This window comes from Puma concolor, chromosome D2 (genome assembly GCF_028749965.1).
Source record: "Puma concolor isolate L17-30 chromosome D2, mPumCon1.1.hap2, whole genome shotgun sequence".
Classification (NCBI taxonomy): Eukaryota; Metazoa; Chordata; class Mammalia; order Carnivora; family Felidae; genus Puma; species Puma concolor.
In genome coordinates this window covers 83,455,010-83,469,549 of record NC_141677.1, presented here as the reverse complement: position 1 = coordinate 83,469,549, position 14,540 = coordinate 83,455,010, and the positions used below count along the sequence as shown (strand labels likewise).

Genomic DNA, 14,540 nt, shown 5'->3' with positions numbered 1-14,540 from the left:
ACATGGTGAGCAGTGCCTCCCCCGTACAGAAGTCAGAACAAATCCACCGCCACTCTTACAACGGTAATGCAGACTATTCCCGGATTCTGCCAACGAGCCATGAAGCAACGGGAAACGGGCGGTGGGAGGGCCAGCTCTGGGAAGATCTCCCGTTTCCTTCCACCAGGGTGGTAGCTGCAGAAACAGCAGGAACCACAAGGCCCCGACCCAGAGGGAGCACTGCAGCCGGGGCACCTGGGAGTGGGCAGTGACCGTGACGGCAGTTGCTGCGTCCACACCGGTTGGGGCCAAACAACCCTCTTTGCCAGAAGACACATCTCCTGCTAGAGTCTAGCAGACTCAGCTGGGTGTGTCCTCAGTCTCCGTGTCCTTTACAGGATAGAGAAGCAGCAGCTGGGGAAGCAAGACTGAAACAACAGGGCACTGTGAGCCTCCATCTCCCGGGACCCACACGTGGCCCCGAAGGCCTCCGTGCAGAGAAGCAATTCTAGTGGCAGTATTCACTGCGGGCCTTGCCGTACGCGGATCAGCTGGTCACTCCCAACGAAGGGGGACTCTTACAACCATGGAACGTATTTGCTATCGGGGGGAGGAGGAAAGCGGTGTTTTAGAGCAAAGCAACGGAGTCAACACACATGCTGGTGAGCAAAGACACGCCGTGGAGCCCCCACCAGGAAACCTGGTGGAGCCACACACTGGTGCACTCTGACCACATCCCCAAGAGAATGTTTCCAAAGGGCTAGCACACCCAGGGACCTGTCCGGCTAACTCTAGTTACACCCAGTTCTAGAACTCTGGACCCATGGTCTGACTGGTTCCACTGGGACCAGGAAGCCCACACAGACAAAGACCATTGTTACAAATTAACAAGAAGTGGAACAAAGCAGGAAAATCAGGGCCATCATATCTCAACAAAAATTACTTTGGCTTTAACTGTTTATGCCAAACGTGGCACACAGTATCTTGCAAAAGTAATGCCACCTTTGTAAGAACAGACCAACCGGAAGACTTCCACCGATAAGTCTTTCCTGACGAGGATGTAAGACGGCTACAGGTCTGTTCTGAAGAAGCTGGGAGCTTGCAGATGAGGAAAATCCAGGTTATCCTGGCCAAGAATCTTTTCAGAAAGATTCTTAACACTCAAAGCCTGTAAGCGAGCCCTCTTTTTTTCTTTTTTGTTAATGTTTATTTATGCCTTTTTGAGAGAGAAAGAGAGAGAACAAGCAGGGAAGGGGCAGAGAGAGAGGGAGACACAGAATGAGAAGAAGGCTCCAGGCTCCGAGCTGTCAGCACAGAGCCTTGACGCGCGGCTTGAACTCATGGACTGTTAGATCACGACCTGAGCTGAAGTCAGATGCTTAACAGACTAAGCCACCCAGGCTCCCCCAAGAAGGGCCTTTTTCACATTGGACGACACATTCTGAAACACTTTGGGGATAGCCCATGAGCATCAGGGAGGGTGTTTGGATTGCCAATGGTGGCTTAAACGAGGTCTACTGACTGGGGAGCTGGGGAGCCACATTCTAAGACACGAGACTTTGGGTTAACTGTGGCTCATGTGGTGCACGACCATTCCAGATTCACATGTTTCACTCAACCTCATTTTCTATGTTGGGTGCAACCTGCTATGAAAATTAAGTTCCTAACTTCGTACTTAAAAAGATTCTAGGTTAATAATTAATTGCATGCTGCAAAGGCTTCCAAAACAGGACTTGAGGCAGTCCGTGATAAAAGACTTACGGAACAAGAGTGAAAACAGAAACAGGGCACAGTAAAGAAGAGAAACACAATTACCAAACACCTAGGCTGACACAATTACCAAAAATAAAGAAGAGTCCCTTCAAGCTTTCTACTAGCTAAGTTCCAACAGAAGAAAACATTCCCTTGAAATGTATTCTTTTTTTAAAAAAAAATTTTTAACGTTTATTTATTTTTGAGACAGAGAGAGACAGAGCATGAACGGGGGAGGGTCAGAGAGAGGGGGACACAGAATCTGAAACAGGCTCCAGGCTCCAAGCTGTCAGCACAGAGCCCGACGCGGGGCTCGAACTCACAGACGGTGAGATCGTGACCTGAGCCGAAGTCGGCCGCTTAACCGACTGAGCCACCCAGGCGCCCCCCTTGAAATGTATTCTTAAAAGAATTCCCATTTTAAAGGTTTTTGATTGAACCATTTATGTTTCAGGTCCTTATCCAAAGAGAGCCAAGGGATATGCGGAAAAAGTTCTGCGATAGAAATTATGAATGAAATAGAGGGAAGAAAGTCTTCCCTGTATCAACAGTCAATAGAAGTCAAGTACAATCAATTGTTGACGATTGTTACTAATGTTAATTGGTAATTCAGTGAACCGGTTTACCTCAGTGGTGGTGATGGCGGCAGTGTGTGTGTGTGTGTGTGTGTGTGTGTGTGTGTGTCTGTCTGTCTGTCTGTGTGTCTTCAGGCTGGATGGTCAGGAGAAGGGACGTCAGTAACCTCCCTAATACGATCCAAATAGAAAACTTCTGGGGGATTTTATTTGCTCTGGTGTAAAGTGTAGTCAGTGTGGAAGGAAAACAAAGCAGGCGTCCCCACCCATCACCCCCACCCTCAAGCCTTCCTTGAAGGCCATATTTCACCAAGCTTTAGAAGACACCTGGAGGATGTGAATAATTCAAGACCCAGCCCTCCAATGAGACCCTGAAGAATGGACAGTCGAGATTAGTGTCTAAATAAAGGAGATTCATGTGCTTTGAATCCCAAACAAGGGCGACAGATCTGATTTTCATTTGCCCAAGTGAGAAACGGGCGTGTGGCCCACAGAAAGACATGTGGAAGGCTGCAGAAACCCACTCGTTTGTTGGTTTGGTGTTTTCTTTCACAAAGAACACTTGATCTCAAATGAAGTCTGAACATATTCTCTCAACATAAGCCTTCACTGTAAATGTAGACTCCGGTGCCTTTATAAAGTTCAATCCAGAAATAAGGTTAAAACCAGCAGGAAAGCAGAGGGTCCAGTAGTCCAGAAGGTACGAGGGACTAATCTGGACACGCACTGAGTTCTCAGTGCAGCCAGCAGCTCAAGGGGAGACCCCAGGCCAGGACCACACCGTCCCTGAAACCCCACACATGAGGACAACAGAAAACAAACGGACCAGCCACATGTCTGGACACAAACAGAATAGTGTAAATCCGTGCCTCTCAGAATGTCACTCAACAGTCTGTACATGTGCCTCCAATAAATGAGGAAGGTTGCGGAATTGTGCAAAGGTTTTAGGCCTTCAATAAAACTGCTTGACAAGTGTAAAATATTAATTCAATCTGTCCAAATAGAAAGAAAATGATTAATAAAAAGGGTAGGGAGATAACATGAGGAAATATAAGGTGTTCCTCAGGATAAATGAGTTGAGGAATCATTAAAATTCTTATTACTTTGAGCAGGGTTTGAAGAAACCCTATCAAAGAAAGCAAAGTTCAGGAGAAGACAGAACCATTATTTCTAAATTTAAAGAAAACTTGACATTTTTCTTTGCAATCATCTGAATGGAAGCAGGTGATTGCCTCCCCAGGATAGACGATCACGTCTTAAAGGCTACAATGTATGCTGATTATCTTAGGGCTTTGGTGTAGACCTAAATTACAAACTACAAGGTTTTCCCTTCATCTCTCAATGATCTATCACCTATGCTGTATGTCAATTACCATTCTCTTGTACGGGCTAAATCTTCCTGTCTTGTAATGGAGCTGTTTTAATTGGTTGCAACCTCCACTCCTTTTGGCATGGAGGAGAGAATTCAGAAGGGACAAGGTCTATAGACAATGAATAATGTGACAATTTAATGATTCTCCGGCTTCTACTCACCATGCTGTGTGAAGAGGTCACTGTGAATGATTTCAATCAAGCAGTACAGCTTCTGAATGGTCAGCAAACCCATGGGAACATTTAGGATGAAATCAGTAAACATTTTGCTATAATGAAAAACACAAGTAAAAGAGTTTAGGGATACACAGCAAAATGATCCACCGTGTTCAAGACAGTACCTAGATGCAGGGTCATTAAATGGTCATTAAGCTCTACTAGAATATTGGATAATGCCCATTCTACAATATGGGCCAAAATCTCATCCAACAAAATGATGCTTTAAAATGCTGTTTTTCGGGGCGCCTGGGTGGCTTGGTCGGTTGAGTGTCCGACTTCGGCTCAGGTCATGATCTCACGGTCTGTGAGTTCGAGCCCCGCGTCGGGCTCTGTGCTGACCGCTCGGAGCCTGGAGCCTGTTTCAGATTCTGTGTCTCCCTCTCTCTCTCTCTGCCCCTCCCCTGTTCATGCTCTGTCTCTCTCTGTCTCAAAAATAAATAAACGTTAAAAAAATTTTTTTTAAATAAATAAATAAATAAATAAATAAATAAATAAATAAATAAAAATAAAATGTTGTTTTTCGCTTCGTACCCACTCAAATGGCTAGAATCCCAAGGAAAGACAACAAAAAGTGTTGGCCAGGATACGAAGAAATGGGAGCCCCCATATCATGCTGGTGGGAATGTAAATCGGTACAGCCACTTTGAAAAACTGCCTGGCATTTCCTGAAAATATTAAACACAGTTACCATATGATCCAGCATTTCTACTCCCAGATATATACCCAAGATAAATGAATATATATATATATATATATATATGTGTGTGTGTGTGTGTGTGTGTGTATATATATATATATATATATATATATGTATATATCCAACACAAAACCTTGTATGTGAATCATAGCAACACTATCCCTAATACTCTAACAGGGGAAAAACCCAGATGCCCATCACCTGCTGCGGGGATAAACAACATATAAGATAGCCATAAAAGTCATCCATAACAAGGAATGAAACTCTGACCCATGCTACAGTATTGACAAACCTTGAAAACATTATACCAAGTAAAAGGAGCCAGACACAAAAGGCCACGTATTGTACAATCTCCTCCACATAAAATGCCTGGAAAAGGCCAACCTATAGACACAGAAAGGAGATTCGTGGTTGCCTAGGGCTGGGGTGGGGACACAAAACGACTGTTACTGAGCACCAGGGAGCTTACAGGGGTGATCAAACTTCTAAAATTGCACTATGATGATGGTCACACAACTCTGTAAAGACACTGAACACCATTTAATTAAACACTCTGGGGCGCCTGGGTGGCGCAGTCGGTTAAGCGTCCGACTTCAGCCAGGTCACGATCTCGCGGTCCGTGAGTTCGAGCCCCGCGTCGGGCTCTGGGCTGATGGCTCAGAGCCTGGAGCCTGTTTCCGATTCTGTGTCTCCCTCTCTCTCTGCCCCTCCCCCGTTCATGCTCTGTCTCTCTCTGTCCCAAAAATAAATAAACGTTGAAAAAAAAAATAAAAAAAAAAAAAAAAAAAAAAAACACTCTGAACCTGGCGAACTTTATAGTACAGGTATTAAATCTCACTAGAGATATTCTTCTAAAAATTTACTTTTACAGGGGCACCTGGGTGGCTCAGTCAGTTAAGCATCTGACTCTTGATTTCAGCTCAAGTCACGATCTCACGGTTCACAGGATTGAGCCCCACACTGGCTCTGCGGGCTAAAAGTGCACAGCCTGCTTGAGATTCTCTCTCTCCTCTCTCTCCGCCCCTCCCCCAATTGTGCATACACATGCTTTCTTGCTCTCTCTCAAAATAAATAAATTAACATTTTTTTAAATTTAGTTTTACAAATAGTCAATAAAACTATGAAGAAGTCTTAGAAGGAGGGTTCTTGTCAGTAACAAAGAAATGCCGTTCACCAGTCTTATCAGCAAGGTTCTGTAAAGGAATAATTCCAAGTACTGGCAAAGTTTGGGAAGACAGACACCAACATTCTTTGGTAGAAGGTTGCTTTGACTCTTCGAGGACAACTGGATACTATTTGTTTAAAATCTTTTAAGAAAACACAAAAAAGAAATCGAAAAAAAAGAGAGAAAATGTAAAACCTGGTAAATCCATTTCACTGTTTATCCTACTGACCTAAATAAGGACAAGATACTACAATTAACCTACCAAAAAACTTGTCCTAGTGTGTTGTATAATAATAAAAACTGAACAGAATCCACTACCCATCGGTATAGCACAGTGGCATGTTCTTTGTAATTAAAAACCCAGGTTGGTCTCAAAGTACTGCCACCGACCAGCTAAGTTATCATGGACGAGTTACTTAGCATAAAAGTGGGCGAATAACAGAACCCAAGATTAACAATGCATGGAAAGGCTTTGTGTAAAGCCTCTTCTGTGTGGAGAAATCACATAATCGATGTCAGTACCTACGGTTGCTACCTCAGTAAATGACGGGGGAGCATAGGATACAACACTGTGGAGGTTGTAAAAAAGTATGTTGCAGAAGACTATCGCACCATGTGAGAAAACAAGATGTTACGCACAGAAGCTGACTGTAAAATAAAGAATGTAACTGTTCATTTTTTTCTTTTTTTGCTAATGTTTATTGATTTATTTTGAGAGAGAGAGAGAGAGAGAGAACAAGCAGAGGAAGGGCAGAGAGAGAGAGGAGAGAGAGAGAACCCCAAGCTGAAAGCACGGAGCTCGACACGGCTCGATCTCGTGACTTGAGCCAAAATCAAGAGTCGGACGCTTAACAAACTGAGCCACGCAGGCGCCCCACCTGTGTTGAATTTTTTAGGGGAATACATGTGTACTTATGTATGTGTATATATGTGCACGTGCGCAAATCCAGATCCTTCTAGTTATTTTTGGGTAGTAGAATTAAGTTTCACTTATTCTTCTCGGTGATCTCTTCTGTTTCATCGAAACATGAATCATTTTCTAAATAGGAAAAAATTCGCACATGATTTACAAGGTCATTTTTTTCAAGAAGTCAGTAGATTCGGTGTCGAAGAGGCACACAGGCATGTGTAAAGAGCCAAGTGACCACGAACAGACTGGACTGGCCCTGGAGAGGGAGTTCTTCCTGGGATCCCCAAGCACCGGTGCAAGCACCCACCGTGAACGCTGCCCTGCTGATGGGTTAGGGTCTGATCCCCGTCCCCCGTGAGGACAGGCTGAGAGCGTGGCCATGGCCCATCCAGCCGCAGCCTCCCTCACTGCCTCTGTTCCCTAGATCCGAAACTCTCAGTAAGAATCTTCACCAGAAGCACCCGGAAGATTCGTTAAAACCGAATGTCTGGGGCCCACCCCACATTTCTAACTCAGAAGATCTGGGAAGGATCCCAAGAGTCATCATTTTTCTAACAAGTCCCCAGGGGCTGCTGATACCGTCTGTGCTGCAGGGACAGGATGATCCAAAGACCCAGGGCAGAAGTGCTGCCAGTGGGCCCCTTCACTCCTTTTCTCGTTTAGGGAATGCTAAGCTGTGAGCAGTGTTTTCAGTGTGTGGGAGCAGGAAAGAAAGGTGTCCGTGCAGGACGCTGAATCCTAGGCACACCAGAAACCTGGGGATTTGTGGAGGAGACCTCCCAGAAAGACCCCGGCCCCTCACTGCCCGGGCATGAGTAACCTACCATGGATATAAAGAACGGAAAGGGTGACCATTTTTTACTCAGTGTAACCACTCAGGGGACACACGGACCTTGACTCACGTTTAGAGGGGCATTTGGGGCTGCTAAAAACGATGCCAATCCCCTGCAGGTAGTTTACAGTGTCAAATGTTAAATCAAAACCAAAATCAAAAGCAGACAAGGGCTGTGCTTTAGATGTCTGGGGCTAAAAAGGCTGCGTGCCCCAGTGGCTCACAACAGTCTTGTAGAACGCAGGCTTCCTTAAGACGGCACACGTAGGACTGGGCAGGAAACACAGGTGAAAGAAGGAAGGATTAGGTCCCAGCCTCACTCCTTGGTCTGAAAGCCCAACAACCAGCTTCCTTGAGGTTCGGTTTGATTTGGTTGATATTATCTTAGGTGACGACACCCAGCCCTCAGTTAAGAGCTCACAAAGAAGCCGAGTGTGTTGGGCAGGGTGGGGCAGTGAACAGAAAACCTCCTGTGTCAGGTATTTTAGGGGCTGAAAACACAACCAAAGCCCAACCACCACAGTGAAATTCAAATTCAAAAGAATAGAAAAAGCCAAATCTGTATGATCTACCCATACTGGGCTACAAACAATCTTCTAAACAAAATACTCTGTGGGGTGATGGATGATGTCTTTTCCATGTAAAGTCATAATCAGGGAAGTGTCACAGACATCATGACCAGCATCTGTTCTAGAATGATCCAGGGCACTGACCCCTGGCAACGTGAGACTGAACCTCGAGCCTCCCATAACTTCGATGCACAGAAAGGGGGCAAGATGAAGGACGCAGGAAGACCGCACCTTGGGTGCTTCCTTACCTGAGCTCTTTGGGATCGAACACCAATTTCACATCGTTGACAATGGTTGGCAAGTATTTCAACGCTGCCCCCTGCAAACCAAGAGCAGAGACTGCTGAGCCTCACGTAGTTTGGCAAAGGTTAATACAAATCTGTAATTACTCTGAAGAACCACACACCATCCCAAGAGGAGAAAGATCACTTTCTAGGTGAGGAGAGGAGACGGTCCAACAGAACAAAAACAGAGCAAACACGTCTGATCCACCAACAGTGGAGATCTGTCACATGGTTATCTTGGCACATAATAATTTAACAGAGGCCAACATTTATTGCCTGCCGACAAAACGCCTATACTGTGTGCAGCTTTTGCACGATTTCCTCCTTCACCCTCACGAAGCTATGGCAAATGAAGACGCGTGTCCCTCTGAAGAACGCTCTATCATTCAAATCACTGCAAATCCATCATATTCAACATTTAAAACGATTGCCTTTGTTCCGTTCCAAAACTGTTTTCTGTATATCTGTGTATCCCTTAATTAGGAATCTTTATTTCTTTTCCTTTAGTAACCTTATCTCTTGTATTCATATTTTTTATCTTCTGGACAACCCACACTCTCAAAAACCAGAGTGATAGTAATCGTGATAGACTCTACCACATGCTCTGTGCTGTGCTAGAACCTTTGTATATTTTATCCTTAATTCCGACGGAGCTCCGACAGGGAGCTGGCTGTGTTGGACGGCAAGCAAACTGCCAGTGGAGATGCCAATTACTTTGCCCCCGATCACACAGCTAGAGCTGAAGAGAGAAGTACAATTCAGTTCAGTGGGAAGCCAGAGCCTTAGCCCCCTCAGCTGTGACCTGACGGGAAAAGTTCTTGGATTTTCAGTCTGACCGTGGTTGCCCCACCTCTATCTGTGACTCTATGTACCGGGCTGGGCTCCACCTCCCAGGATGAAATGGGGGAAATAATACGCATGCCAAGTACAGCCTGAGGTGGCATTAAAGTTCAAAATAAGGGGCGCCTGGGTGGCACCGTCAGTTGAGCGTCCGACTTCAGCCAGGTCACGATCTTGCGGTCCGTGAGTTCGAGCCCCGTGTCAGGCTCTGGGCTGATGGCTCGGAGCCTGGAGCCTGTTTCCGATTCTGTGTCTCCCTCTCTCTCTGCCCCTCCCCCGTTCATGCTCTGTCTCTCTCTGTCCCAAAAATAAAAAAAAAAAAAAATAATAAAATAAAAAAATAAATAAAGTTCAAAATAAAATGAAAAGAGAAGAGGGTAACATTTTAAACACTGGAAAATAATACACTTAAGGCACAAACGATTCTTAGCATTATTTTCCAAAAGCAAAAAGGTAGTGTTTAAAAAAAAAAAAAAATAAAGTCAAAATGGAGTCACTTGTGCTAAGTAAGCCCCATGTCAGCACCAAGAATTCATACCTAAACTAATTGCAGTTTTGGCCTCTCCCAGGAATATAATCTTAAACTAGTCAATCTGAAATTTCCTCGTCAGCACAATAGAGGTTATCCACCTGTTAGACCCTTTCCATCCCTCAGAGAAAAGATCAAGGAAGGCTGCTCTTTCCTTTTGCCTATAACAGTCTCATTTTGTACAGCTCTTCAGGGCTCCTTTCTACTTGCTAGATGGGTTGCTGCCCGATTCACAAATTGCAGAATAAAGCCAATTAGCTCTTCAAATTTACTCAGTTGAATTTTGGTCTTTAACAGCAAAAGCCCACTTTAACATACTACACTGAATATATACGGTCAGCCGATCTGCAACAAAGAACACAAGCACCTCCCCCTCAGCACCAAATGAAACTCATCCCACACCTCACACCCTATACAAAAATTAACTTTAAATGTATCACAAATCTCAAACATAAAACTTAAAACTACACAACGTCTAGAAGGCACTTAGAAAGGACACCAAAAGCACAATCTATGAACGAGAAAGCGGGGCACCTGGGTGGCTCAATCGGTTAAGCGTCCAACTTCAGCTCAGGTCATGATCTCACAGTTCATGGGTTCAAGCCCCACAACTGTGCTGACAGCTCAGAGCCTGGAGCCTGTTTTGGATTCTGTGTCTCCCTCTCTCTCAGCGCCTCCCCCACTCGCACTCCTCTCTCTCAAGAACATTAAAAAAATGAAAGCCAAAGAAAAGAAAAAGAAAAATTAAAGTTCACCAAAATAAAAACTTCTGCTCTGTAAAACGCAATGCTAAGATAATGAAAGATGAGTCACACTCCGGGAGAAACTAACTGCGGATCGCATATCTGATCAGGATCTGAATCCAGCACAAACAAAGAACACTTAAAACTCAATCATGAAAAAAAAATCTACCCCCCAAATAGGCCAAAGATTTGAAAAGACACTTTTCCAAAGAAGATATATGGATGGCACAAAAGCACTTGAAAAGATGCTCAACATCACCAGTCACCAGGGAAATGCAAATTAAAACCACAGTGAAATATCATTACCACCTACTAGAATCGCTGAAACACACAGACACACACACACACACACACACGCACACACACACACGCCTGACAATACCAAGTGCCATTGCATATGCTGCTGGGCTACCTGCAAAACCAGGTCAGCAACTGCGGAAAAGCACGTGGCAGGTTCTCACGAGGTCAGACACACACTCTCTGTCCAACCCAGCAAATGTACTCCAGGGTCCTGACCCAAAGAAATGAAACTTCACGCTCACACAAAACCCTGCGCGGGAATGTTTACAGTAGCTTTATAGGTAAGCATCAAAAGCTAGAAACAACTCACAGTGCCCTCCCTCAAGAGGTAAATCCATGCAATGGAACACCACTGGGTAATAAAAGAGAGAAGTCGAGCCCCTGATACACACGACGTGGATGCATCTCAAATGCACTCTGAGAAGGAAAACCAAAAGGCTACGCAGCACGTGATTCCATTTTTAAAACAATCCAGAAAAGGCACACCTAGAGGGATGGAGAACACCTCAGTGGGTGGAAAGGGGGGGCAGGGCTAGTCTACACTGGGGGATGGGGTTGATCCAGTCTACTATACAACTGTATGCAAACCGTACCTTACTTTTCAAAATGAATAAAAGCATATTACCTGGACAGACAGGCATGAGAAACACCTGAGAGAATGTTCCTGAATGTCAACACTGCTACCCTAAGAGGTAAGTGGTCGGATTCCAGTCACTTCAAATGAGTTCGAGTTTCTTAATCTGTAGCCTGGGAATATTCTGTACATGCCTGAGACTCATGTAAGTGCTCAACTCTACTGACACAGTACATCCTCAGGACAATGTGTGTGCAAGATCTGTTATCCCCTTGCACAGATGAGAAAGTAGAGGCATCCAGGGAAGTCACGTGTCCAGATTCACACTGCTGGGATCTGGAGTGAGGCCGTGCAAGTCCACAGTGAGCGTGAAGCCAGCACATTCAACTGTCAGCCCTCCTCTCGGCACTCCACGGTCCAGATGAGACAGGACCGGAAGGCAGTGCACTGGAGAATCTCCGAGGCTTGTCTTCTCGGTGTGAACCCTGTCTTTCAACACCAGCCGCATCAAGGGATCCCAACTAGCTCCTCTGGAATTCAACTTTTGAAAAGAGCATCAAACAGAAACAATTTCATTCTGGTCTCAAGAGTTCTGCCTCAACTACCTCAGTGCCGCTTTGAAAAACTAAAAACAAAATATTCACCGAGAGGTGTAATAAACAGCCGTTTGCACAGGCTGACTGCTAGGGCCCTAAGGTGTCGGGTTTACTTTGTGGCGTCCCGAGGGGAGAAACGCATGAGCTTCCTGCATTTTATCCTCCACCAACAAAGCAAACCCTGCCGGCAGCAACTTGATAAATTCCATTTCACGAGGAGGACGACATAGCGACAAGTAAGACAGGTCTTCATGGCCACCTTCCACTTGCCGCCCTGGGGCTGCGTTAACCAGGCAGGCTGAGCGCCAGAGCGGGGCTGGGGCTCCCCAGGGCTGCCCCCCACAACCCGAGGTCACAGCAACGCCCACGGAGAGGGGCGCACACCCACTGGGATCCAAAATGCTGTCCAGCGCAGAATTCTGCCTAACAGACCGAGATCCTACGGAGTGTGTCTTATGGTTCGTGGCGTTTGGAAAGAACAGAGATGTACCACCCACTGGCCTTCAGCCCCCCCACCCCCCGGATTAAGTAACAAAGGACAGAGGGAACAAGGAGAAAGGGACCAGCATGCGCACCTGGTGCCTATCCCTGTTCACTCTCCGCCTTCCCCCGGGGCTATTTCTCCTCAAGCCTGGGACCCCCTCACCCCACCCCGCCTCACCCATCTCACCTCCTACTTCAGAGAAAGACAAAAGCCGCCAGGAGAAAGAGCAGAGCCTCAGAAGTCCATCTGTCCAGGCAGAAGAGGCGGCGTGCCTGCCTCCAAGGCACCGAATCCTGCCCCTGGGCTCGGCAAGAGGCCCCCTCGGTCTCCCCTTCTCCCTCCAGGACACCCAGTCCTCACCCCAGCTGGTTCCTCTTCCCTCCGCAGGTGAGCCCACGTGGGTCTCTCATGATAAATGCCCGGAGAGCCCCAGGCACCTCCCGCCTCTCGTGCACAGGCAGCGCCCAGGCCTACAAGGTGCCTGCTGCCCGGCCCTCTCTCACCTCTGCCCTCGCAGCCCGGCCTCCGCCCCACCTCGTCTCCATTCCTGCCAAGGCCACAGGGGCTTCAGGCCTCTTCTCAGGTGACCCTTCCCATGATACTGCTGCGACCCCTCGCCTGCTGCGGCATCCATGGCCTCACCCCCAGGGCCACCGCCTTCCTGGGCACTCGCGCCTCCCCAGCTCTCTCTGTGCGGGGCCCTGTCCGCACCATCTCTTCAAGGTGGGTGTCCATTCTAGACCTTTCTCCTTCCTCCACATACCCCTCAAAACCCCACCTTCTGCCAAGCTACGGAATCCTAGTGCCAACTGTCCGGGCTCACCTTTCTCCTGAGCGGTGGCCACCGCACTCCTGCACACGGCCGTCCCGCAGACGCTGCAGGCCCCACCTGTCACGCCCGCCACCCTACCTTGCCGGGGCACCTGGGCTCAGGGCACCACACGGCAGAGTCCCCAGGTCACAGCCTCCCCGGGATGCTCCCTCTGCTTCACAGCACTTCTGACCAACCACAGAGCACGGCGGTATCCTCACTATGAAGCGCCCCTGGTCCTACGACCTTCTCCCCTTCTATAGGTTCTACTCCCTGGTCCCAGCCACTCGTGTCTCTGGCACTGTCCTGGCTGACACCCGACCGCCTCTGGCTCACACCTGGGTCAGAATCTAACGGATACTGTGGTGGCATCGCCCAACCGCCCAGCACCCTCAGGGGCCCTGGCCCTTCCTCCCCGGTGTCCCCACTCAGCGGCCTCCACCTCCACCTGCAGGACTCTGTCTCTTCCGGTTTCCCCCACGTACCAGGCCCTCCCTCTGCCAGCCGACAGGCCTGTGCACGCACGTCCCTTCTTCCCGGGCCCCCCGCCCACCACTCAGCTGTTGCCCCAAAACACTCAAGAGTTAACCCCTGATTAGTCCTCAGTCCTGCGCTTAGACATCATTTCCTTCAAGACCCGTGGCTTCCGGGTTCGGTGTCTGGAGACACTCCTGCTCTGGGCTGTAACAGAAGCTTGGCGTGTCTGTGTCCCCCGGACCAGCGCCCCACAGGCATGGCGGGGCTGTCCCTTCTCTCTGGGCTCCCTCAGGCCCTGCCGAGGCTCCTAGACGCGCCAGACGCTCCATGACGCCCCGACTGACAGAGCCCTGAATAAAATCACCTCTTAGTTCTCAAGAGACACTCTACGTCTTTGCATTGGACCCACAGAAATCCCCAAGGGAAATAACTCCATCCACTCCAGTTTGATGAGACAGCCAGGAGAGGCAGGGACTCTGAGGTCCAGGCTGCCGCCGGCTCTAACTTTCCCGACCAAAGACTAGCTTTGCCCGTTTCCAATACTGGTTATTTGTCAAGAACCTCAAGTGTTTTGGTTTCCACCCCTGCTTTCGGCCAAAGGCTTCGCTTCCCCTGACTGCAGTCAGGTCTCTTCCAAGTGGGAGGAGCAGGTGTTCAAGAGCTGCCCGAGACGTAGAGCTGAAGACAGAGAAGGTGGGGGGCTGCCGCGCGGAGGACGGAGCGTGCCGGCCGAGTCTCATCTACAGAAAGACACCTCCAGGATGGAAGGTCCCGGCTGCAGGTGAGAGAACCCACGCCTGCACGGTGCGCAGGGGGCAGAGCCATCAGGGGGC

At 47.9% G+C, this 14,540-nt stretch overlaps 1 protein-coding gene across 2 annotated transcripts in view; it reads right to left on the bottom strand.

Moving 5' to 3' along the window:
* DOCK1 (dedicator of cytokinesis 1) overlaps positions 1-14,540 on the bottom strand; it is a 532,945-nt gene that overhangs the window by 336,644 nt on the left and 181,761 nt on the right. For both annotated transcript variants that reach the window (XM_086681161.1, XM_086681162.1), the window contains exons 24-25: positions 8,318-8,388; positions 3,840-3,946 (exon numbers count right to left, since the gene is read on the bottom strand). In XM_086681161.1, the coding sequence (XP_086537287.1) occupies positions 3,840-3,946; positions 8,318-8,388 (178 nt within the window). The remainder of the gene's footprint in view (positions 1-3,839; positions 3,947-8,317; positions 8,389-14,540) is intronic.